The sequence below is a fragment of the Physeter macrocephalus genome, chromosome 14 (genome assembly GCF_002837175.3).
Source record: "Physeter macrocephalus isolate SW-GA chromosome 14, ASM283717v5, whole genome shotgun sequence".
Lineage (NCBI taxonomy): Eukaryota > Metazoa > Chordata > Mammalia > Artiodactyla > Physeteridae > Physeter > Physeter macrocephalus.
Genome location: NC_041227.1, coordinates 20,835,845 through 20,862,312, shown reverse-complemented (window position 1 = coordinate 20,862,312; position 26,468 = coordinate 20,835,845). Strand labels below are relative to the sequence as shown.

The 26,468-nt window shown below is 50.3% G+C and overlaps 1 protein-coding gene across 6 annotated transcripts in view; it reads left to right on the top strand.

Moving 5' to 3' along the window:
* The window catches only part of MANBAL (mannosidase beta like), a 46,925-nt gene extending 21,197 nt beyond the window's left edge, over positions 1–25,728 (top strand). For 4 of the 6 annotated variants that reach the window (XM_007104139.3, XM_007104140.4, XM_007104137.3 and 1 more), the window contains one exon: positions 12,017–12,451. In XM_007104139.3, the coding sequence (XP_007104201.1) occupies positions 12,017–12,124 (108 nt within the window). In that variant the 3' untranslated portion in view covers positions 12,125–12,451. Of the gene's footprint in view, positions 1–12,016; positions 12,452–12,596; positions 16,539–25,709 lie in introns of those variants that run through there. The other 2 variants (XM_055090048.1, XM_055090047.1) reach the window with 2 other exon arrangements.
* The last annotated feature ends 740 nt before the right edge of the window (positions 25,729–26,468 follow it).

Genomic DNA, 26,468 nt, shown 5'->3' with positions numbered 1-26,468 from the left:
TTGTATCACACTCTAAAGACGTAATCCTTGTGCTCTGTGGCTCTGTCCTCACAGATGCAGCGTGCTGCTGGGCATTATAAATAACAAACATTTTTATCGTCATTGGCCACTGATGAAGCCTGCCAAGAGTCCCGAGGGAGGGAGGTGGTGAATGTTCTTGTTTTACAGGCAGAGATGTAGTCAGAGGTATGTGGCCTTACGGAGAGCCACAGCTCACCTCCTGTTGTATTCTTAACCCTTTGAGGCTAGCCATAGAGGCCCAGGTCCATTTATCAAACTTTCAGAAAAAGGGGTGCCCTTTACTGACCTCTGAGGATTTTAGTGACATCTTAGGTTGAGGTCTTTCAAGGCAGGGGGTTGACAAAGGGCTCCACAGTATGCTTTCCCCCCTCCCCACACCCCAGCCAACTCTGCCGTTTAGACATTTAGAGGTTAATTTTGGACAACAACCTCATCTTTTATTATTTTTTTATTATTACTTTTTTATTGAAGTATAGTTGATGTACAATATTACATAAGTTACAGGGGTACAACATAGTGATTCACAGTGTTTAGAGGTTATACTCCATTTATAGTTATTATAAAATATTGGCTATATTCCCTGTGTTGTACAATATATCCTTGTAGCTTATTTATTTTATACATAATAGTTTGTACTTCTTAATCCTCTACCCTTAACTTGCCCCTCCCTTCTTCCCTCTTCCTACTGGTAACTTCTAGTTTGTTCTCTATATCTGTGGGTCTGCTACTTTTCTGTTATGTTCACTAGTTTGTTTTATTTTTTAGATTCCATATATAAGTGATATCATATAGTATTTGTCTTTCTCTGTCTGACGTACTTCATTTAGCGAAATACCCTCCAGTTCTGTGCATGTTGTTGTAAATGGCAAAATTTCATTCTTTCTTGTGGCTGAGTAGTATTCCATCATATATATTTTATATACCACATCTTTATCCATTCATCTGTTGATGGACAGTTAGGTTGCTTCCATATGTTGGCAATTGTAAATAATACTGCTATGAACACTGGGGTGCATGTATCTTTTCAAATTAATGTTTTGGGGTTTTTTTTGATACATAACCAGGAGTGGCATTGCTGGGTTGTAAGGTAGTTTTGTTTTCATTTTTTTGAGAAAACCTCCATACTGTTTTCCACAGTGGCCAATTTACATTTCCACAAAGAGTGTACAAGTATTCCCATTTCTCCACATCCTTGCCAACATTTGTCATTTGTGTCCTTTTTTTTTTTTCTTCTTTGGGTGTGTGTTCTTTTTGATGATAGCCATTCTGACAGGTGTGAGGTGATATCTCATTGTGGTTTTGATTTGCATTTCTGTGATGATTAGTGATGTTGAGCATCTTTTCATGTGTCTGTTAGCCATCTGCATGTCCTCTTTGGAAAAACGTGCCCATTTTTTAATCGGGTTATTTTGTTGATGTTGAGTTGTATGAGCTGTTTATATATTTTGGATATTAACCCCTTATTGGTTATATCATTTGCAAATATTTTCTCCCATTCAGTAGGTTGTCTTTTCATTTTGTTGATGGTTTCCTTTGCTGTGCAAAAGCTTTTAAGTGTAATTAGGTCTCATTTGTTTATTTTTGCTTTTACTTCTTTTGCTTTGGGAGACTGACCTAAGAAAACAATGCTACGATTTATGTCAGAGCATGTTTTGCCTATGTTCTCTTTGTAGTATAGTCTGAAGTCAGGGAATGTGATTCCTCCAGCTCTGTTCTTTTTTCTCAAGGTTGTTTTGGCTGTTTGGGGTCTTTTGTGTTGCCATGCAAGTTTTAAAATTATTTGTTCTAGTTCTGTGAAAAATGCCCTTGGTAGTTTGATTTCATTGATTCGGTAGATTGCCTTGGGTAATATGATCATTTTAACAATATTAATTCTTCCAATCCAAGAGCATGGGATATCTTCCCATCAGTTTGTGTCATCTTCCATCTCTTTTATCAGTGTCTTATAGTTTTCCAAGTACAGGTCTTTTACCTCCTTAAGTAGGTTTATTCTTAGATACTTTATTCTTTTTGATGTGATGGGAAATGGGATAACAATCCTTGATTTCTCTTTCTGATAGTTCATTGTTAGTGTATAGAAATACAACAGATTTCTGTGTATTAATTTTGTATCCTGCAACTTTATCAGATTCATTGATGAGCTCTAGCAGTTTTCTGGTGGTGTCCTTAGGATTTTCTATCTATAGTATCATGTCATCTGCAAACAGTGACAGTTTTACTTCTTCTTTTCCAATGTGGATTCCTTTTATTTCTTTTTGTAGTCTGATTGATGTGGCTAGGACTTCAATACTATGTTGGATAAAAGTGGCGAGAGTGGGCATCCGTGTCTTGTTCCTGATCTTAGAGGAAATGCTTTCAGCTTTTCACCATTGAGTATGACATTAGCTGTGGGTTTGTCATATATGGGCTTTATGAGGTTGAGTTATGTTCCCTCTGTGCCCACTTTCTGGAGAGTTTTTTATCGTATATGGATGTTGAATTTTGTCAAAAGCTTTCTCTGCATCTATTGAGATGATCATATGGTTTTTCTCCTTCAATTTGTTAATATGGTGTATCACATTGATTGATTTGCAGATATTGAAAAATCCTTGCATCCCTGGGATAAATCCCACTTGATCATGGTGTATGATGCTTTTAATGTATTGTTGGATTCGGTTTGCTAATATTTTGTTGAGGATTTTTGCATGTATGTTCATCAGTGATATTGGCCTGTAATTTTCTTTATTTGTGATATCTTTGTCTAGTTTTGGTATCAACAACCTCATCTTTTAAAATACAAGTGTGGTACAGAATATCTCATTTTCATTTATCTTGAAGTTTAGAGGAGTAAGGCTCACACAAGTGAATTGTCTTTGTAACTGAAGGTTACTGTATTACATTTTTTTGTTTTTGTTTCTGTTTTTGTTTGTTAGTTTTTCAATGGATCAGTAGCAAAAAATACAGTACCATTAATTTAACTTTTTATTGATGCACCACGCCAGCAAATGGTCCTCAATTATTCAGGGATTCTACTGCCAGCTTTCCTCTGCATGCCCCCATAAGGCAGCCTTTTCTCACTCCCTGAGCTATTAAATAAATGGAAAGGAAAAACAGTATTCTGTGTGTATAAACAGTCTTACAAAGAGAGGGTGAGTGCTAAGACTGTGCTTAGGGCTTGTGCTTAGTAGCAAGCTGGGATTTGGAATTTGGATGGGGAGGGAAAAAGAAAGGGATTTTAACTTGGGGCTGGGGAGCTCTTATGGCAGAGGGGGACAGCTGTGGGGACTCTAGGCAGCCTAAGGGCAGGAGGGAGGTCCCTGAAAGTAGAAGGTGGCAAGGAGGTGGGAGAAGGTGGACCCAGAGAACAATCTTGCTCTCTGTCACTTCACTTAGGGCAAAATCACCCATCTTGCTTAGCCTAGAGAAGCAAGGTTTATTAGTGGCTTTTTGGGTCAGAAGATAATATTTTTGGCTCCAGATGATGGGAAAGGCTTTGAAAAGCAAAAGAATGTCTTTCCTGTTGTTCTAGTGAGCTGATTTTTTGCAACTAGTTTATGACTTCAGTATTTCAATACTTAGCAGATTATTTGAAAGCTCTTTTGGGGGTAATCAGGGAGGAAAAAAAGGAACACATGGAAATGCTTCCCACCCCACCCCCTTTCTTTTCCATAGTAGGAGCAAGAACTAATTCATAAAATTAAAACCAAAGTCCCTAGAATCCTAAGCCATTTTCTCATTGACACCTCATTAAACTAAGACCTGAGAAAAACATTTGTTTGAGCCTGATTGAGGCCTGGGTCACACTTAATCCAAGCATTTTCTTGTAGGCTAGGTTCTAAAATATAAGAAGATAGATCCTTGTACCGTTTCTGTCTATTCCAGGATGCAGCTGTGTTTCATCTCTCATGCCCAGTCTGATTGTTTGTATGGTGGCCATGGTGGAAAGGATTCTGGGGCTGCTTCTAGGCTCCAGAGTAAAGAAATTATGCATTGATGTCTGCCTTGAGCAAGGGACTGGGGAGTGGTAGCGTGAATTGCCTGTCCTTGGGCTGGTGCATGATTCTCTATCTGGCTGCACCCACCTGGGGAATTTTCAAAGGCCTGGGCTGTACCTATAGAGATTCTGATTCAGTTGTTCTCTGAAGCCTTGGATCAGTGTTTTCTTAAAGTGCCCAGGTGATTCTGTTATGTAGCCACTGGTCTGGTCCTTAGACCGTTTCCCTGAAGCACAAACCAATTTGGGGAGGACAGGAGGTGTTCAGTTCTACGTGTGTTAAGTTTGTAATAATAGCATGACATCCAAATGGGAAAGAAAGAGCCAGTGAGAATTTGGGGAGGGAGACCTGGGAATTATTTTAACCAACATAGTATTACTTCTTGAAACCCTAAGAATGAGTTGCAAAGCTTTTCAAGGGAAATGAAGATTCGGGGAAGGCCTGAACTTGGGGCATGCCCAACCTTGAGGTAGTTTCTGTGCAATGTAGAGGTACTGAAAAGATGCGGGTGCTCCCCCAGAGCAGGGATGCAGCTGGGCCTCTGGCAGGAGCGGGCACCAGGGGCCCCATCACTCACCGCCTGCACCCCCTCTGCCTCCCCTTCTGCTCATCTCCTGTCTCTCACTTCTCTTGCCCTGCGTCCCCTGCTCACTGTCCCTGGGGTAAGATGAAACATGGCCACTAACGGCTCCCAAAGTTTACGTCTTTCAGCAGCAGCATCTGGAGGCTGCCTTTCTGCTTGGTCCCAGTTCCAAATTCCCTAGAGAAGGAACTGTAGCTGACCCAGCTTGGGACTGCTATGGCCAGTGTGGGGGAGGGGAGCATCCTGTGGTGTGACCTCTAGGGGTGGAGGGGAAGGTCATTTCCCAAAGGAACAGGAGTGCTGTGCAGACAAAGCTGGGGGTCTCCATTCCTTTTGCTCTCTTGGAGATGGGCAGACTAGTGGGCAGAGGGCTGGGAGACTGTGGTCTCCCTGAAAACCCCCGAGTGGTTCAAGGAGGGCACAGAGATTGGGCAGCAACGGCTGAGTGATGGAGGAAAGGCTGCTCAATGTGATAATGATGCTGTGTTCAGGCTGCTCTTCTTCAAAGTTTGGTTTCAGGAGAACTAAGTTCTTACTAGGGAGTTCCCAGATCCCTAGGGCATCCCTAGGGCATCCCTAGATAAAGACTGCAGAAGTCTGTGAGCTCCCTGCAGTTGTGTGCAAAAATGTGTTGTTTTCATGCTTAGGCACATTTTCTGGGAAGGTAGTCTATTGCTTTTCTCAAAGTGGAGAGCAGCAATTTTAATGAGGTGGGAGCCAAATTCCAGGAGTTGAAAGAGTAGGTAGTGAGGAAGTAAAGGTCGGGAGCCCTTCTACCCCTTCCCCACAGCCTGCCTGAGCTTCCTTCCAAGCCTCTTTTGTATCTTTTTCTGCCCAGAATGTTGATCCAGTCAACGCTAAGCAAGTGGGTGTTGACTTTTAGTGCAGTGACTCATGTAGCAGGTAGTATCATCGGGCAATTAATCGTTCCTAGTAGTTTAAATGTTGACTATTCTCATGTCTTCATATGTTTATGTCACATCTGCCCAGCCAGATGCCAGCCCCTGGGCAGGTACCTTCACTTCCACCCCGCCGTCTTTGCGTGATTGCCTCAGTCTCTTCTGTTGAAAGCTCAGAAACTGGGTTCCATCAGTTTCCTTAGAAAGAGACTGTTTTGGCTCTTAGAACTGGGAATGTCAAGGCACACCTGGGTTTAGAAGCTCGCAAGGTCCTCAGGGCTCTGCCTGTCTCTTCATCTCCTGGCTCTCTAGGAGTGTTGGGTTCATTCTGAGGCCCTTGCCACGTGTCAGGAGGATACAGCAGCCCCAGTCTGTGTCCTTGTCGCTCATGATTTACAAGCAAGAGAAGCCACTTCTCTGCTTATGCCCACTTCCCAGATCTCATGGAAGGCCTCTGCTTGGCTCTGGCTTGGCCACATGTCTGTACTTTGCCCTATAGGTGGGAAGGGACATTGGGTCCATTTCTGGCCAGGCCACATTTAACTGGCCACTCCTGTGGTCACAGTGACTCAGAGTCCCCCAGAACCACATGGGACAGGGAAAGGGCATGGCCCTGATGGAGAGTGGGTGCTGGGCAAACAAAGACAGCTGATGCCCAGCACTGTGATCCGGCTTACTGTCAACCAGAAAGCCCTGCAGTGTTTGGAGCCCTGAAAGGGATGGAGCCTTCCTGGGGTCAGCGGGGCAGTGGCCTAGATGTTCAGGGGGTCTTGATTTTAAACTAGACCCCCGATTGCCAGCGAAGGCTGCCGTAGTAAATAATTAACTTGGGCAGGTGTACACCCATTCTCAACACCTCAGGAGACAGTCTCGAAGCACCAACTTTGCAGTTCTGCCCTGTGTTTTTTTTTTAAGCTTGGGAGGCGTTTGCAGTTGAATTGGGCGGCAGGGTGTTTTTTGCTTAACAAGCAGTTCTTGAGAGACTGCTGTGCGGTGGGCAGGGCGAAGGCCTAAACATGGTCTCGGGATGTGTACCGGCTCATGGGAGAGACGGCGGAATACACACGGAGCCGCAGACCAGCCGGTGAGCAGGGCCTGCGGTGGTGCTGAATCGTGTCTGGAATGAGCTCCCCGGGCTGTTCTCTCTAATCACAGTTCTCCTTGCCTGCCAAGTGCATCCTGGACTCTGTCTCCGTTCGCCTTGTGGAGCCCACATGGATGGCCTCCCCCGCTTGGTTTCAGCTCGTCCTGTCCTCCTCTCAAGGCCAGTGCTAGTCCCAGCCCCACAAGGTCTCCCTGCTCCCACCCTGCCCAGGGCCTCGGGCAAGAGCGTACAGCAGGACGAGCCAGAGCTTCAGCACTGGGTGCCTTCCCCTCCCTGAGCACGTGTCCCAAGCTAGAATAGGAGGGCATTCATGCCCGACCCACGCCATTCTTGAGGATCAAGTGAGGCAAGGTGCGTGAGGCTACCTGAGCATAGCACAGTGGTCTTCTTTTCCTGGACCATTTTAGAGGAGAGAAGAGTTTCAGTCTGTGTAGAATGACATATTGTCCTGATTTATTGGACTAAATACACACTGAACTGTATAGTGGAAATCATAAAATTCTGTGTGCTTTCCCTGCTGGAAGAGATTTGATGCATTGTGGCACAGATTCGATTATTGGAATCTGATGAATAGCAGCAATTTTCTGGCCTTGTAAGTGGCTGTGGAGCTGCTTCATTATTGATGAGGCCTGTGTCACAGAGGACACCTCCGCAGACCCAGGAACCACCTGGTGGGGTGGGGAGTGGGGGGTGGTTTCTTTTACTCCCCAAAGTGAGATTGCTGAGGGAACTGAAAATTTGCTTCAGAGGAAGTGCGATCGAAAGGTGGGGCCGTAGTGTTCAGGGTCTGCCGTCTGCCTGGCTTGTACCAGCAGTGTGCATTTGAAGAGAAATTAAGTCAGCCATTTATTGAGTCATTCTTACCAGCTAAGAATTAGAAGCTACAGCTCTGTGTGGCTAGGACCCCAGCATCCAAATCACGTGCGTAACAGCTGCCTTTGCTTCCCTGTCCCTTGAGAGGAAGGTGGATGTGCCCCACTGGGTTAATTGGTATGTCTTGGTGAACCTCAGTTTCCTTGCCTGTAAAATGGGGCTCACGGAGGTGGGCTTATCAGGGTGATGGGAGGCTGAGCAGCTGATGTTTGTGAAGCATCCACATGGTGCACATCATGAAATGTGCATCCTTTTCTTCATTACCCTGCACTGCCTGGCACAGAGGCTGCATGCACTGGGCACAGATAGATTGGTGACAGGTGCTGAGCACCTGTGCAGAGGATGAAAGAGAACAGAGCATCTGGAAGATACTGGCTGGCCAGTAGCCCAGAAGTGACAGGGTGGGTTGCATGAGAGGGCATGCCCGGGGACAGGGCCAAGGCTGCAGTGGAATAGCTCTGGAGGCCACTCGGGGGTTCTTGGAATCTGATTTATACAAATAGGGACACGTGGAGGCTCTTGGAATCTGTCTTATACCAAGAGGGAACCAGCAACACGTTTAAAGCAGAAAACAGACTGGTCAGGACGGTCGTTTTAGGAGAATAGGCTCTGAAAGCAGTGTGGTGGGTGGTGAGGAAAACCTTGGGAGGGGGAGGCAGGAGATGGGGGGCTCTGAACCGGCTCAGGAGTGTGTGTCCAGAGGGGGACCGGGCGGAGTTGAGAGCCGCATGGAAAGCAGAGTGGACCGGCCACAGGGACAGATCGGATGTGGAGGCACACAGGGAATGGCGAGAACTCAGAGATGGCTCGGCGGTGTCTAGCTTGGGTAACTGGGTGGGTGACGATGCCAGAAACTGAGCTGGGGGAGAGAGGAGGAGGTCTGGGGTGAGGAGGAGACAGATAATGCGCTCAGATGACTCAGTGACTGTACTCTGTCCACGCTCCCACAGAGAGCTGCTCTCAACTGTAGGAGCACAGCCTGACTCGAGGAGTGCTAACCCACTTCCCTGACTCCTGCCACAAGCAAGGGGTTTCTGAACGACCCATCGGCAGGATCCGGAACAAACTGTTATTGTCATTCCACAGTCACCTGTGCTTCCAGGCGCTGCTAACTAGGGAGAAAGTAGATGTCACGGTTAACTCTAATTCTTGGTTGCCATCAGCGCCGAGGTCCCTAGGAAACCCAGGAGAGGCTATACCATACAGCCACTGAGAGCTTAGGTTCATCCTGGCCCTGCCGCTCTCCCCCTGAGACCTTAGGCAGGTCACATAACCTCTCTGAGTGTCTCTTCTTTCGTCTATCAAATGGGGCTCGTTATGGCACTTTGTGAGGCAAAAATAAGATATATCCAGGCTTCAGAACACAGGGCCTGGCATGTTGTAAATAATATTAGCAGCCGTTGTGGCTGTTATTATTAGTATTCTTATTGGTGGCTATATCTAGCCATGCTTTAGGGTATGAATATTGGGTTTAAAATCTGCTTGTGTCCTCTCTACTTATGGGAAAAGTGAGGCTTAGTCTAAAGTGTACATCTTCATGATGATGAACAGCAGTGAAGTTCCCATGCTTATGGGAGATCTTGTGTTTTCTTTCATTTCATTCATTCATTCAGGAACAACTGAAGCTGTCCAAGGACTAGTAGGGGAGACCATCATGAGCACATGTAGCTTTGGTAAAATGAGTGGCATTGTAAGGTTCCTGGGTGCCTGGGGCGTAGGGGTGGAGGAGGGGATGCACCTGCTGGAGGAAGAGGAGCAGAGGAGGAAGGCTAGACAGTGAGTACCAGCCCTTGGGCTGGGCCAAACCATGGGGAAAGGTTTACTGGATGGCCAAGGAAGGAAGGGTGCTCCTCTTGTTTAGGGGTGAGCAGCAGAAGCCCTGGGGCCTGGCCCAGTGTGGGGGGTGGAGGGGAGCCCAGGGGAGGCTGGAGAGGTGGTCTCCTCAAGCTGCCATCCCAGGAGCAGGACATGAGACTGTGGGTGATGGGAGCCACTGGAAGGTGTAAGGTGGGGAGTCTGCATTTTAGAAAAATTCTTTTGGCAGGTGCACAAGGCATGGCATAGAGAGAGCAGGGAGGCTGGTTGGCAGTGGGGGAACTGAAGTAGGGCCTTTGATGCTCAAGAGAGTGGCCAGGTCAAGGTGGAGGAGGTCTAATCAGCAGGACTTGGTGACTGATTTGACGGAGGGGAGGAGGGGGAGGGTGGGGTTGCCAGGACTCTGGTTGCTATGACCATGGGTGGGGAGGAGGGCCAGGCCACATGGAGATGGGGCCATGCTCTGTCTGGGACAGCTGAGTTGGAGGTGCCTGGGAGGTGCCAGTTCCCGTCATCTGACAGACAGCTGGGTCAGGAGAGAGGTCTGGGAGGTGACAGAAAGGATGCGGTGAATGAGAGAAGGTCTGTGGCGTAAGGGAAGTAAGGGAAGCACTGGGGACACAGCTGGGCGTCCTTATCTCTGGATTCTGAACTGGCCCCACTGAAACCAGAGGAGGCGCCCAGCTTGAGCTCAGAGGGGGGCTCCATCGCCGGAGATCCTGGTGGGCCTCGGCAAGTTCCCTGTGCATAAACCCTTTGTCTAATCAGGCCCTGTTTGCCCAGGGCATGCAGGGACTGACTGGTTTCCACTGGCCGCACAGGTACGGTGCTGGGGATGGTTTCCAGCTCCCAAAGTCTGCAAAGGCATTGTGCCCTGTGGGGTTTGCCTTAAACAGTAGCCTTCCTGCTGGGCTCTGCAGCCGTCAGCCTGTGCACTTGACACACTGGCTCCTTTGAGGTTTTGTTTTGTCTGTTTGTTTTTCTAATGGGCTAACTTTTTACTTTTCTTTCTTTTTTTTTTTTTTTTTTTTTTTTTTTTTGCCAAGTTACAAAGACAGTATCAGCACAAGGGGACAGGCTGGGGAAGTCCAGAGCACAATCAGAGACCTGGCCAGGGGAGGGGCCGTTCCCCTGGTTATCTTGGGAAGATCTCCCATGGGTGCCTGGGACTGGGCTGGGCCTTTACACCTGGTGTCTCAGCTGGCAGGCGGGCAGGGTGGAGAGCAGACAATGATGGCCAATAAGAGGGAGCTGACAGACCTTTGGACTGGGCCTTAGGTGGGGACCACCCCCCCACAGCCATGGTCCTGCCTCTTCTGTCTGACGGAGACTCGAGGCTGGGGCCAGGGGCTGACGGTGAGCAGGGAAGGACAGAGTAAAGCAAGCTGGCAGCTCGGAGCTGGCCAATTAAACACAAAGAAATACTTTTCTAGAAACAGCGTGCTCCCTCCTCGTATTCTTAGTCTGCTATTTGTTTTCCCATTTTTAGTAAAAGAACACAAGTACCGAAAACATTTCCTTACTATTAGTGCTGGGGACAGCGGGGGGCAGGGGGCAGGGCACCTGAATAAAGACGCAACCACTGCTCAGCCCGTTTCTTCCATGAGGGGGTTCGGGGCCAGTGTCACTGTATGTTTAAAGTTTTCAAGGAAAGCAAGGGCTCCAGATTGAACGGGAAATCTCCCAGTTGGCTCAGATTCTTAAAAATAAACACTGCAGGCCAAGTGAAGTCTGCCTGTGGGCCGGACGAGGCCTGTGGACTGCGGTTCATGTTCTCTGGGCTAGATGAGACTCGATGTTAACATCCTGCCTGGCCGTGGCACAGTGTGATTTATCACCCAGGGAGGAGGGGACACCCGACGGGACTGAGGCCACTCCAGAGTCTCCTCTGACATGAGCCTGTGAGGCTGTGACAGGCCGAGTCCCTTCCCCAGAGTCCACTTTCTTTATCAGTTCAGTGAAGGCCAGGGCTGGCTCTGTGGTTTTGAACCTTTTTTCAGCAGCAAAACCTTTGTTTAAACCAAATCTTACAGGGAACAAATCACAATGTACATGACAGATAAAAACCAGAGCTGCCCCAGATGTAGGGAGAGTCTGGAGTTCTGCCCTGAGGCTGCCCTCTGCCCTTTCCCACAGGGCACCTCTGCCAGGCGCCGAAGAACTCTGTGGTGGCCGCCCGGCCGCGCTTTCCACCCTTCCCTGCCCTGGCATCTGTGCTTGAATGGGCGGAGGAGAGTAGCAGGGCCGGCAGGAGAGCAAGCCACAGTAGGTCTGCCCAGAGCCGGCTCCCCGCCCGCATTCTTCCCAGTCCCTGCCCACGGTGGCCCGCCGCCCGCGGGGTGCATTTGCACTTACTGGGGGCTTTCCATGCATTTTTGCCTTCTCACATCAGCCCTCCAAGTTGCGCACCGCTGTTTCCATATCACAGGTGGGTAAGCCAAGACTCAGAAAGGGGAAGGGAGTTGCCCACAAGGTCACTTGACTGGAACTTGGGGAGCCTCGATTCCCCCAGGACTGTGAGACTCCAAAGGCTGCCTCCTCCCCTCGGGCCTCCTCCCTTATCCTTCACCTGCTCCCTAGGGACAGTCCCAAAACATGTGGATCCTGGGGCCTGGCAATGACGGTTTCCATCCCTTGTGTCTCTGCGGCACGCTTCCGTTTGCAAAGTCCCCTCAGACGTGATCTCATTTTGCTGGTGTCAGGCTTGATTTGTCTAAGCAGGACTCTCCTTTCTGTCACCACACAGGAGGCAGAACCATCTGAGCCCCGAAGTGCGGAGGTGACGAGGAAGCCCAAGGCCACTGCTCCTTCTGCAAACAAGAGACCCAAGAAGGAGGCCAAGAAGAAGCGGTAGAAGAGGTGGCCTGTGGAGCCCGGTGGGCGGGCAAGGGCGTTGGGGGCAGCCCTCCTGGGGCTCAACGTTCTGTTCCCTCACTTTGTCCCGGGCTCAGGGTCTGAGGTGGCTGGGACGCCCTCTGACCACAGAGATCTGGACAGTCACGATAGTTCCCAGGCCCCGGTGGGCAGACCACCACTTCCTCTTCCTTCTGCTTCCATGATGGTTTAGGGCCAAGGGGACTAAAACACCCTGTGAGCAGAGACTGTCTTGGAAGTCTCTTCAGAAGTTGGGTCAGCTCACAGAGTTGCATTTTCTTACTGAATCCTGTGTCCTGCCTTTAGTCACCCACGTTGCAGATTTACACTACATTTTCGAGTCATTATCTAATGTTGACAAGCCCCCCCACCCCCCGCCCCGCTCATCTACCATTATCTGTGCCCCACAGATCAGATCTGCTAATCAGTCCCCTTTGTCTCTGCTTGTGCAGATGGAGCCGGGCCAGGCCTCCCCTGTTTGTTTAGGTCAAGGTGCCAAAGCCACTGCAGTGCTAGGGGTCCTGCTAGTGCGACAGCCAGGCCTGAAAGATGCCTGGAGTGAGAGCCAGTGGAAGACCCAGTCAGGGTGATGCCCCATCCTCCTCCAGCACATGAAAGGGATTTGGCTGAATGAGTGTGTTTTCTTGGGCCCAGACTTCCTGAGCATCTGAAATGGGGGAGGCCATTTCAATCAATCTCAGACCACCCTCTTCAGCCCATCACAGCACACTCAACGTGTACCTTTTGGCTTCTGTCTGTGCCTCCTCCCATACCCCCCAGTTCTTTCAGGCTCTGACCGGCGAGGAAAAGTCATTTGGGGAAGTAAACGTTAATAAACGGCCCCACACGCTGAGCCGCCTTTGTGTCACCTGCGCTGAGGGGGAGCGCTGGTCCCTCCCCTGCGGGGTGCGGGAAGGGCGCACCCCCAGAGAAGTGGGACAGTGGGGCCGGGGATGGCCGGAGCGGGTGCCGTCTGGTCAGAGCAACTCCGGGACGAATTTTAGGAAGGGTCCAGCCAACTGCTTCGTGTGGCCCTTAGTCACTGGAAATGTGGTGAACATCCATGCGTGTGTCACAGTTTCCACCGGGGCCGGGCCCCTCTCAGTCCCTGGTTCCTGCTGCCTGAGGAAGACGCTGCTTGTCTTCAAAGCAGCTTGAGGAAAACTGAGTTGGAGACCTTACGTGGCATGGGGTGGGTCACACAGGTCTTGTCACGTGCCCTGAATCAGCCACCAAGGAGGAGCCTCAATCTATGGTACCTCTGAACGCCTGGCTGGTTTACGGTTTGCCGAACACTTTCCCAAATGTTGTCACAACTGATGAGGTGGAACTTAAGGGATGAGCGTGTGTCATCTCCCTTTTAGAGACAGGAGACTGAAGTCCTGACGACTTGAGAATGCCAGAACTCGGAATTGGGCCCAGCCCTTGACCCTTTTTTCGACATTTAACAAACATTCAGTGAGTGTCAGCAGGCTGGTGCTGTGAGGGGCCAGCCTGCCACGGAGGGCCTGGCAGGATCCCAGCACCCCAGGTTTCAGGAGGAGCCCGGGGACTGGAGTGCCTGCACAACAAAGGGCCAGGCGCAGCCAGATCCTAGCAGAAGAGGCTTCTGCTGAGTGTTTCTGTTCACAGACGTTTACTCAGAGTCTCTTAGATGCCTTATGCCATGCTAGGGCAGGGGATGCAGAAATAAGGAGGCCTCCCAGAAGCCCAAAGTGAGCCTGGCCCAGTGGGAGACTGAGACATGTACACAGCTTGGGTGTGGAGAGCTGTCCAGCGAGGGAGCAGTGGGTGGTGCTGTGGGAGCTGGGTGGGGGTCCCCAGCTTGGCCTTGAGGCAGGCAGCACAGCCGCCTGGCAGAGTAGAGTAACTGAGCTGAGTCTTAAGGGCCCAGCTGGAGTTGAGACCGGAGGGGAATTATGCTGGGAGAGTAGGGGCCAGACCTCTAGAGCAGACCCGTCCAGCTTCCGCGAGGGGAGACAGCTCTGGAATCACAGGAGCAGGGCCGCCTCAGTGTGTCTGACTCCCTTAAATTGTCTCCTGTAGAGGTTGTTTGCCAGAGAACGGCCCTAGGAAAGTAAAGGTGGTCACCCTCTGCTCCGCCAACCCCTCACTCCACACTTGCTTTGGACAGAGTTTGCAGCATTTGGCGCTCCTGGCTTCCAGGACCCCACCCTCGCCTGGTTTTCCTCCTACATCACTGGTTCCTCCTCATCAAAGGGGGCCCAGGTCTCAGTCCTTGATCTCTCTGCCCGCACTCCCTGGGAGATCTCATCCAGGCTCATGGCTTTAAATACCACCAACATGCCTATGTCTCCCAAAGAAATCCCACCAGACCCCTCTCCTAAACTCCAGACTCATATATATCTGACTTCCTACTCGGTGTCTCCATTTGGATACCCAACAGGCATCTCAAAGTAAAGTCCTGACACCAGCAGCCCCAAGTCTGATTTTTGTGGTCTTCCCCTGCTTTTTAAAAAAATTTTATTTATTTATTTATTTTTGGCTGCATTGGGTCTTCGTTGCTGCATGTGAACTTTTCTCTAGTTGCGGCGAGTGGAGGCTACTCTTCATTGTGCGCGGGCTTCTCATTGCGGTGGCTTCTCTTGTTGCGGAGCACAGGCTCTAGACACGCGAGCTTCAGTAGTTGTGGCATGTGGGCTCTAGAGTGCAGGCTCAGTAGTTTTGGTGCACGGGTTGCTCCGCGGCATGTGGGATCTTCCCAGACCAGGGATTGAACTCATGTCCTCTGCATTGGCAGGCGGATTCTTAACCACTGCGCCACCAGGGACATCCCAGGTCTTCCCCTTCTTAAAGGGCATCTTAATCCTTTCAGTTGTTAGGCCAAAAGCCTTGGAGTCATTCTTGACTCCCCTCTTTCTGTGACACTCCACTTTTGATCCTTAAGTGGTTCCTTGCAACTTGGCCTTCAAAATCCAGAATGAGACCCATCTTACCACTTCTCTCTACTACCATGGTCCAGCCACCATCATCTCATGGATATTGCAGCAGCCTGCTCATGGTTAGTCTGTTCTAGACACAGCAGCCAGGGGCATCCTTAAAACCCATAAGATCACATCCCTCACCTGATCCCATCTCACTCAGGTAAAGGTCAAAGTCTTCACTGGGACCCATAAAGGCCTGTAAGAGCCATTTTACCTTCTTCACCTGTCTGATCTCGTGAGAGACCACTCCCCGCCTTGCCCACTCTACTGCATCCTCATTGATCTCCATCTTCCTCAGGGAAGTCTGGCAAGCCCTGCCTCAGGGCCTTTGAACTTGCTGTCCTTTAGATACTGTGCCTCATGTGGTGGACAGAATAATGGCTTCCTCAAAGATGTCCGCATCCTAATCCCCAGGACCTGTGACTGTGTCACCTTACATGGCAAAAGGGACTTTGCAGGTGTGATTAAGGATTTTGAGATGGGGAGATTATTTTGGATTATCCAGGTGGGCCCAGCATAATCACAAGGGTCTTTATAAGGAAAAGAAGGAGGGAGGAAAGTCAAAGAGAAGGAGATGTGATAAGGGAGACGGAGGTTGGAATGATGTGGGTCCATGAGTCGAGGAATGTGGGCAGCCTCCAGAAGCGGCAAAGGCAAGGCATGAGCTCTCCCCTGGAGCCTCCAGAAGAACGCAGCTCCGCCAACACCTTGATTTCAGCCCAGTGAGACCCATTTTGGACTCCTGACCTCAAGAAACGTGAAATACTACATTTGTGTTGTTTTAAGCCTCCAAGTTTGCGGTAATTCGCTACAGCAGCAAGAGGAAATGAAAACACCTCACCACCCTCAGAACATCACTCAGGGAAACCTCTGGCCACCCAATTTGACATTCTAACCTTTTGGGACTTCCCTGGTGGTCCGGTGGTCCGCTCCCAGTGCAGGGGTGCCCGGGTTCGATCCCTGGTCAGGGGACTAGATCCCACATGCGGCAACTAAGAGTTCGCATGCGGCAACTTAAAAATCCCGCAAGCCGCAACTAAGACCTGGCACAGCCAAATAAATAAATCTTTAAAAAAATTACTAAATAAAATTCTAAACTTTCCCCAAAACTTCTTATCCCTCACCCTTTATTTTTTCTCCTTAGTATTTACCACCATTTAACATACGTATTTTACTTACTTTATTTATTGTCTTATACCCCAACTGGGATGTTAACTCCAAGAAGAAAGGAATTTTATTGCTGTTGTTGCTTATAGATGAATCCGCGAGGCTAGAAAATTGCATGGCACATAGCAGCTGCTCAGTAAATATCTGCAGCACAGGTGATAGTAGGAGAAGCTGGCCTGCCCTGACAATACAGCTTAGAGAATAAACATTACGTGTGCCCAGACACTTTACACGTCTGATATCAGTACATACTCACAACAGCTCCACGAGGTTGTAGCATTAGCACCCACATTTTTTTTTTTTTTTTTTTTTTTTTTTTTTTTTTTTTGTGGTATGCGGGCCTCCCTCTGCTGCGGCCTCTCCCGTTGCGGAGCACAGGCTCCGGACGCGCAGGCTCAGCGGCCATGGCTCACGGGCCCAGCCGCTCCGCGGCACGTGGGATCCTCCCAGACCAGGGCGCGAACCCGGCTCCCCTGCATCGGCAGGCGGACGCGCAACAACTGCGCCACCAGGGAAGCCCTAGCACCCACATTTTAAGATGAGGACATGGAGGTGCCTGGAATTGAACTCAGGCAGGCTGGCTCCAGGGCCCACTCTCTGGGTCATGCCGCTCTTTCCTCCCTGGAATTCTCAAAGCGGGCAGGGGGTTCTCTGGAAAAGAAGAGCTTGGGCCCAGGTGCTGGGGGCTTTACTAGCCAGAGGATGAAATCATTCATGGTAAAATTATGCTCATTAATGAGGAAGAGACTGCAGGGTGAAGTGTTTGCTTTTTTAATCTTATTGAGGTGAAATTCACATAAACAAAATTAACCATGTTAAAGTATACAATTCAGTGGCATTTAAAACATTTATTAGTGTTGTGCAACCACCATCTCCATGCTAGTTCCAAACCATTTTTGTCACCCCAAGATAAAACCCCGTGCCCATTAAGCAGTTTCTCCTCGTTCCCCTCTCTCCACAGCCCCAGGCAACTACCAATTCACTACCTGTCTCTAGGGAGACTTACCTGTTCTGGATATTTGGTATAACTGGAATCACACAGTACATGACCTTTTACGTCTGACGACTTTCACTTAGCATGATGCTTCTGAGGTTCATCCATGTTGTAGCATGTATCAGCACTTCATTCCTTTTTATGGCTGAATAAAAGGCAACTTGAAGGAAATTTTGGATCCAGACAGTCTCATTTTGAATCTGGATCTCAAGGAGATGTAGCTGTGTGGTGTTAGGCAAAAGAATTCACATCTTTGATGTTCAGAGTCCACCAAATAGAGATCATACAACAACGTTGCAGGGCTATTGTAAAAATATATATACTGTATGTATATAAGGTACCTGGAGCATAGCAGGCAGTTTATGTAAATGGCAGCAATGAAAATGATTATTCAGTCAGGGACAAGTTTATCATTAAAACATTCTGACCTCAAGTCAGCCATGATCTTGCCCCCCAACTCGTTTGTTGGAAGACAAAACGAGTCCTTAGCCCCCCAGTCCTGGGAAACCCAAGTCAACGGGAGGGTTCCAGGGCTGAGCTCATGTTTGATTTTGTATTTGTAGAGCTCTTTACATTTCTAGTAGATTTTGTCATCAGTTTTTCCCTTCCTTATATGTTCAACAGTCCTTCAAATCATGGAGGTTGAAAGCTCCATGGCAACGAAGGGGAGAGGAACTACCTTTAAAAACTTCTAAGTAAGCACATGACAGGAATTCATTAGTCATGGGGCAATGCAAATTAATAACACAGTGTGATACCAGAATGACTAAAATTGAAAAGACTGACCACACCAAATATTGGGCAGGGTATGGAGTGACTGGAATGCTCATACATCACTGGTGGAAGTGTAAAATGGTACCACCACTTTAGAAGACCATTTGGGAGTTTCTTTAAACAGTACGATATATATCTACCCTATGACCCGGCATTCCACTCCTAGGTATTTACCCAAGAGAAAAGAAAAATATTTGTCCTTGAAAGTCTTGACTAAATTCTAGCCAGAAGGTTCATAGCAGCTTTCCTCACAATAGGCAAAAACTGGACATAGCCCAGATGCTCATCAACAGTAGAGTGGATAAGCTGTAGTGCGTTTATACGATGAAATACCATAAAGGACGCATCCTACTCATACACACGATAATATGAATGAATCTCAAAACTGTTATGTTGAGGGAAAGAAGCCAGACATACCCACAAGCACACAAACACAGTATATACTGTCTGGTTCTATTCATATGGCATTCTAAAACAGACAAAACTAACCTGTGGTGATAGAGATCAGATCAGTGGTTGTTTCTGGGAGAGGGATTGCCTAGGAAGGGGCATGAGAAAACTTTCTGGGGTGATTGAAATGTCCTATATCTTGATATGCAATCATCAAAATTGAATACTTAAGATCTGAGCATTTCACTATGTGTAAATCACACCTTAATAAATTTTCTTGTGGGCCTAGCACTAAGCTATGTGCTTTGTACACATGTTATTTAACTTGTCAGCAATTCCCATAGGTAGATGTTATTGTCTCTGCTTTACAGATGAGAAAATTGAGGCTCAGGAAGTTTAAGTAACTTGCCTCAGAACACACAGCTAGAAAAATGAGATTAGAACCCAGGTAGTATGACCCCAAAGCCCATGCCTCTGGGGTCTCCTCTTCTCCCTCTACCCTTTCTCTGCCCTATGATTTTACAGATGGGGAAACTGAGTCCCAGAGAGGAGACTTAACTCTTTGGCATCAGAATCAAACGAGAACCCCAATTTCTGGAACTTTCTTAGTGCGTCACGCATCCTCACTTGGGCAAAGTGGTCAAGTTCACTCCCACTTCTGCCCAGCGGGGGCTTGGGAGCGAAAAGTACAATTTTTAAAGAGTTGAGTGTAACGTTCATATTGTAAGAGACCCACTCTCAGGGCATAGAGATCCTGTGACTTCAAAATGAGAGATCGGGGTCTCCATCTGTCTATGCACTGCTGGAGTAGTTCCCGTGGTTTTCTGTGAGTGGTGGAAGCTCACCATTCACTCTCCCTGCAGTTAAGCCCTGCTCCCCGCTAGGTCCCCTTACCAGACTCACCTGTTACCTCCCTCCATGTCCTCTTGGGTTGCAAGATGTCCAAACTCTCCAACACATGCAGCAAGCTCCCCTCTGCTTAATTTAAGAGCAGCAAGCATGAGTTTCTCATCTTCCCCTTGACAGAGTTCTGGAATGGATTAGCACCAAGAACAACAAAAACAGCCAATCTGATTTGGTTTTAACCCACAACCAATCAGTCAACCCTAAGAGCGGCTGTTGTCAGGTTCAGTCCATTGCGCTGTTTATGAAGCAGTGTTGTCCTTGGTGTTCGTTAAGGTTACCACCTTGCATTTTGGGAGAATTTGGCTCAAACCATGATAGTTTCCTCCCCCAAAAACTTGAATCTCTAGGAGGAAAAATATATATGTCCCAGCTTGGTTTCTGTCCACTAAAGAGAAACTTCGTCTTGAAATTTCTTTGTCTCCTCTTTAAAAGTTGCAGAATGTATTTCATGGTCTGCCTCTTCTCTGGACCTGGCAAATGGTGCCGTGAATGAATCACCCTGCTTCTTGGGAATGTTTTGCTCCAAGAGCTGAAGGGGGTACAACAAGATGATAAACAGCCTCTTAAGTGATCCCTCCTTCCCCCACTGTGGCGCCTGGGGCCTGTGAGTTCATAGAACTGGACCGTGGCTGAGCTTTCAGAGACTGCTGCGTCCAGCCTGGTTTTGCAGATGAGGAAACCTAAGCTTTAGCATTTCCGGGAGGGGAGCCGTGGAACAGGGCCAAGGCCATCTGAGTGTGATTCATCCGCTCTGATCGCCAGCCTGTGGATTGTGCCTTCATTGCTCTGAGCTTCAGCTTCCTCCTCTGGAAAATGAGGGCGGGAAGCCTGATGCCCCTTTTGGTTTCCTATCATTCAGGGGCACTGTGCATCTACACAGCCACTTGGTAGAGATGCTTAACCTGAAATGTAGTTCTCTGCCCGGGAGCCGGAGAAGGATAAAGACCTGTCCAACAATCAGTTCAGCTCAGTTCAGATGAGATCCATTCAACAAACACACCCACACCTTCGCTCTTTCCAGACCCTGAGCTGGGCACTGGGGACACCAAGATGGATCAGATGTGGCCTCTGCCTTCAATCTGTGGGGCCAGACGGACACACAGACAATCCGATAGACTGTGGCAGACCTGGTGATGTTATGCCTAAGGGGCTTTGGGGATGGAGGAGAGTCAAGGAAGGCTTCCAGGGGGAGGTGACAATGCCAGAGGATTAACATCTGGTGGCACTGATGAAGGAGGAGATGACCAGCGGAATGAGGCATTAGGCAAGCCCCTTCCCCACTGTGGGCCTAAGTCTCCCCAGAGCACGCTTGCGGGGAACGGCTAACTCAGCTGAGGGTCGTGGTCACCCCACTCTGGATTTCTGAGGTGGGGAAAGTGTTGATGTTAGTTTCTGAGCATGGAGGGCACCTGGTCCAGCAGCCAGGAGAGACTTCTTGTTCTGGCATTTGAGGCCTTGGCCCTCCTGGTCTCCTACAGGCCCACAGCCCCCGGGGAGTATCAGGGCGCCACGCCCTACAGACCTCTCGGCTCCGACCAAGTCCCGGTTTGTGTGGGAACGGCCGGGGTTGAGAGAGGTGAAAGTGAGTCACTCTTGCCTCCCCTGACCCCATGCACTGTCCTCAGTCCACTGGAGAATTGCTGCAGGCGGGAGAGAGCTCTCCGTGCTAACACAGGACTGAGGCACACCGCTGGCTGGACGATATCAAAAAGGAAGGTATTCTGAGGTCTCCATCTCTCGGGCAAATGGCTGGAGTCCCTGAACCCAGATGACCAGGGCAGCATCCCAGGACCCTCAGATCCCTGTTAGCTGCTCCCGTCTCTCTCTGCCCTTCCCAGCCAGGCTTAGATGCTGGAAAGTGTGGGGACACTTGCTCTGTCCACCTCCTCCCCTCCCATTCCTTCCTGACCTCTTGTGATCCCGCCATCCCCCACCCGACTCCTCGGCCACCGTGCTGCCCGGGCCAGCTCTAGCTGCTCTGTGGCTCAATACCCTGGAGACTTTGTTGTCCCTGCCTTCTCTTATGTGACCCCTGGTGACATCAGGCTGACCCAGGAGAACCCCCTTCCAGGAAGCCCAGAACTCCCTTCGGAGGCCTCCTCCTGCAGTCTTTTAGATGTGAGCACTCCTTGGGGCTCTGCCTGGCTTTCTTCTCATCCTATATACAACATCCTACTCCAAGCCTCAGTTTCCTCATCAGTGAAATGGGCATAATAATGGCACCTATTCGGAGGGCTTGATGAAGGGATTAAATGTGTCTGATGCAGACTGTGTTCAATAAGTATTGGCTGAAGTATTAATTTTTTCAACATTACCATGGATACCTAAAAGGTTTCTCCAACATAATTCAGCCAAAACTGAACTCGTGACTTTTTGCCCTCAGCGGGCTCCTACCCATCTCAGCAAATGGCAACTCCCTCCACTCAAACCAAAAGCCTGGGAATTAATCTCGATTCCGCCCTCTGTGCGCGCCCACGCTCCAGATCCAAGCAAGGACGGTGGGTGCTTCCTTCAAATGCACTTGAATCATGCTCTCCCCGCCACCTCCCCTGTCCGGGCTAAGCCTCCTTCACCCCCTCCTGGAGGTGTCCCAGCCTCCTTGCTGACCTCCCTGCTTCTACCTGCCCCCCTTTAATCCCCCTCCAGGCAGCTGCCAGAGGGATATTTCAAAAACATACATCAAATCTTGTCGCCCCTCTTGCTTAACATCTACAGGCTTCCCAGTGCATTTAAGTAAAGTTCAAGGCTCTCACCACAGCCCAGGAGGCTCCAGGCCCTGCTCCAGGCTCCAGCTTCACCTCCCACTATTCTCTCCCGCCACTGCCCCCACCGCACCACTGTTCCACCCAGACAAGCCCGTTCTCACTTCAGGGCTTTTGCCTGAAAGCTCTTCCCCCCAGATCCTTGTATGGCCACCCTTTTTATCCTTCAAACTTCAGCTAAAATTCATCTCCTCCGAGAAGCCCTCCCTGACCTCCTGTCCTCAGTGGTCCCCACTCTTCCCCATCACATACTGGGCTTCCTCCCATCCTAGCAGGTAGCACAGTCTGCCTTTCTGAATCAACAGGTTTGTTCTCTGGATTATCCACCACCCCTCACACCAACCTGTGAACTTCACGAAGGTGGGAGCTGTGTGTATTTTATCAGCCAGTGTGTACCCACAAGATGGTAAATATTTCACCAACTCCCAAGACCTTACCCAGATCTCCACCCCTGGGCTCTGTGACCTTGGGGAAGTTTCTCACCCTCTCTGGGCCTTGAGTTTCCTGTGCCTGGCAGGTAGAGGGGCCTGGCTGGTGATGGACTCCTCCCCCTCACCCTGGCCCAAGGTGCAGGCGGGAGGGAGGCTGGCCCTGTCACCTGCTGCGGACAGTGCTCCACAGTGTTTGCTGGGTTGAACTGAGTCAAATGGCCCTGCACCAAGGTCCTGGAAATACAGATGCCGGAACCTCCAGGAATGAGAAGACGCCAGCGGAGCTAGCTCAAGGGCCAGGGAGCTCGTTTACCTATTGGATGATTAAATATGTTTAATTATTGGGAGGTAGCTGTGGTGGAAGTCGAGGATAGACCACAAATCTCAAGAGGCGGCAAGAGGCCTGGTTCAAATTGGGGTTGGGGGAAGGTGACTTCCGCAGATCCAACCATCTGGATGGGAGAGGTCTCAGCCAGGGACCATGGTCCCAGGGGGCGCTGAAGCCTGGGCCAGCACAGGGGCTGGCTTCCTTCCTGGCTCCTGCTAGGATCCCAAACCCCCTGAGTCCCTTCATGAGCCGGCAAGGGTGTGGGGAGAAGGTGAGGCCAGATGCAGGCTGTGTCCTGGGGCAGGGTGGCTGGCTCAGTTCTTGTTCTGGAAGACTGATTGAATGTGCTAGCCTCAGGCAGGGGCTGGGACTGGCCTGGCACTGTTCCAGTGGACCTGGGGAATCCAGGCCTGAGATTCCTGTCCCAACAAGCATGGGGCCTATTCAGCGTCAAGCCCTGGTGGGGCCAGTGCTGTGGCACGAGGATGACCCAGGTCCAAACTATACCCCCTTGGAGTTCTTGGCCTGCAGTGGGGGAAATGGATGGGGGAAATTGACATTCCTTGTGAGAAGTGCAGAGGGCGTCCATGAAGCTTTGACCCAGACCTGGGGACGGGGGGTGTCAGGGGAGGGGCCAAAGAATGTACAGGATTAACCAGGGAGGAGAGGTGGGGAGAGATACACATCCCAAGTGGCGCAAAGAGCAAAGGTGAGACAGTGCTGCTGGTGGGGAGTGACCAGGAATTCAGCCCTGGGGGAAGATGCAGACAGCAGTGGAGAGGCTGTACCGCCCTCTGTGGCCTTCTTTATGGGCTTTGGCCTGAGGCCACAGGGGAGCCCCTGAAGGACCAGAACTGTGTCCTGGAAAGAAGAACATGAAGGCTGTTAGCGGATGAGTCAGGGATGGGGAGACCAGAGGCCAGGAGATCAGGAGGAGGCCAGGCTGGTGTCTGGATGCACCAGGCCCCACCTGAGCATGGCGGAGGGACCCACGGAGGGGGCGGTTAAGGAGGGGGTGGTAGAGGCAGTCGGTCTTGGGTGTGTGGGTGTCTGGGGAGGCTGAGGGTGCTGCGTTTCTGAGAAGGTGGAAGAGCTATTCCTAAGCTGGGGACCCAGGATGGGGGCCGGCCTCAGGGAACAGAGGGCGTGCTCTGCTTAGGGTAAGTAGAGTATCCAGGATGCCAGCATGGGGGTTGGGAGAGTGTCCTGGGGAAAGGTCTGGAGGATGACGGACAGATGGACCCCGAGCTCTAGAGAGAGGCCAGGCCGTGGGAGGGGGACTGGGGTGAGGCTGGATGGGTGGTCCCTTCTCAGATCGTCTCCCTCTGGCTCTCTGGGGGCAGGGAGCAGGCTTGGTTATGGAATGTGAGGGACTCAACAGCCCTGCGGGCATCCCGAAGCCAAAGAGGGTCAGGAGTGGGGGACAAAGGCCCTGTAGGATGGGCATTTGTGGGAGGCATGTTGAAACTCATTTGAGGTCCCGGAGGAATGGAGCTCCTGTTGCCTCTGGCAGTGACCTGGATAAGCCTCCTTTATTGGCCTCTCTCCTTCCCTGTCTCTTCCTGTCCCCTCACTGCAGCTTCTGGGATCACTGCCTTAATGAGTACTGGTCTCAGGCTCTGCTTTGGGAGAACCCGACTAAGGTAAAGTCGAGCGGGAGCCACCAGACTGTGGACTCCTCCTGGGCTACTACTGGCTGTGTCTTTGGCCCCAAACCCAGGCCCCGGGCAGAGGAGCCCCCCTCCTCATTACCTGCCTCTGCCCCATCCTGGAAGGGTGTGCGGACGTAAACAGGGTGAGCCAAGGTTGAGGGAAAGGGGAAGAGCAGAGCCCCAGCCTGTCATGGAAGAGAAGTGGGCACTTCCGCTGGGAGTCTCTCTCTTTCTCATCAGGCAGGGCCAGGATCCCAGGCAGAGGCGCCTGGGGCAGGGGGTGGGGTGCGGGTTGGTGGCCAAGTGCATGGCCAGCTCACCCTCGTGGACTTTGGCCCCCCAGGAGCCCTGAGCTGTGGAGTCTATGACCAGGCCTTGCATTGGGCCTCCAGAGCAGTTAGGGAGCAGATCAGAGTCACAAATACTCTCTATCCCTTTCTATTGCCCCTGTATCATGACCTCATTTTCAAAAACTTAAAGAATAAAGACAAGCACAAAAGAAAAAACTATTAAGCTCATCTGTGAGTCTCCCCCTCCCCCCATCTCCGGGACAACTGCTAGAAACATGGTAGTGTTTATTCCTTTTGTTTTCCCTACTCCCACATTTTTTAAAAAACAGAAATGGGATTACATTGTTAATACTATAACATTTAAATTTAGTAGTATAGCATGAACTCTTTCCAGGGCAAAACATATAGATGTACATTGTTAATTTGAAGACTGTCACAGTTTTCCGCTTTTCTAATGGAACCTTAGGTTGGCTACACCAGAAATAATAATAATAATAATAATAATAATAACAACAACAATATCCATTTACTGAGCGTCTAGCATGTGTGTGTCACGCTGATCACTGAACAACCAAAGGAGATGTGTACAGTTATCCCCAGTTTACAAATAGACCAGTGAGGGTGAGAGGGGTCAAGTGCCTTGCCAAAGGCCACAGAGCTATCCAGGCAGGATTCAAAGCCCTGTCTCCATAGTTGCTCTTAACCATGATGTTTGGCCACCTGGTAAGTCCCCTTTCCCGGGCCCCCATGTTCGTTTCCACCCAGATATTCTGATGAATTGAAGTCCCATGTATGCTTTTACCTCTTCCACTTAGAGGGAAGCTTTGTATTGGAGTCGGTAGAGTGGGTGGGGGCGATCCTTTCCATCCCTCCTGCCTGCCCCTGAAGGCTCCCTGGACATGACATTGAACCTCTTCCCTCAGCAGCTATGGAAACTACGCTGGCCAGAGAGGGGAAGGGACTTGCCCAAGACCACACCGTGTAGAGGCTGCACCAGACTTCCGATTCCCCACCCAGGGGGTGGACAAAGCATGCAGGATGCACAGGACATAGAGGGTAGAGGCCCCAGCTCCAAAGGACTGGGCCCGTTTCAGTCTTGCTCACTGCTACAACCGTCCCCGACCCTGACACAGGGCCTGGTATGCAGGAGGCATAAATGAGTAGAGAGGATACAAGGACCAAGAGGGGTCTCGGCAGAAGGCTTCCGGGAGGAGTGGCGGATGGGCCGAGGAGGGCAAGCGGGGTTTGCACAAGCTGAGGGGAGATGGTGGGCGATACTGCAAGGGCAGATGTACGGAGCGGGGAAGGAGAAAGTGTACGTTGGAGGGCAGGAATGGGACACGAGACCAAGTGTCTATGAGTCTTTGAGAGACCAGAGCAGATCCCAGGAGGCTCCAGGCCCAGCATCTGGGGCAGTCCCCCAACCAGCACGGAGCCCTGCCCGGGTAATTCCTGAACAGGAACAGAAGGAGGAAGTTGTATAAGCGACGCTCAGCTGGTGAGTGGGAGGCAGGGCTGGGTTTCATTTCCAGACAGTCCTGGAGTTGGTCGGCTCTGGTGCCCGCCCCCGCCCTTACCTATACCCTGCTGCCTCTGTCCTCGTCTCAGGCAATGGTGAACCCCAAAGCCCAGGGAGGCTGGGAAGGAGGCATCAAGGCTAAGAAATGGGGAAGTCCCCTGGCGTG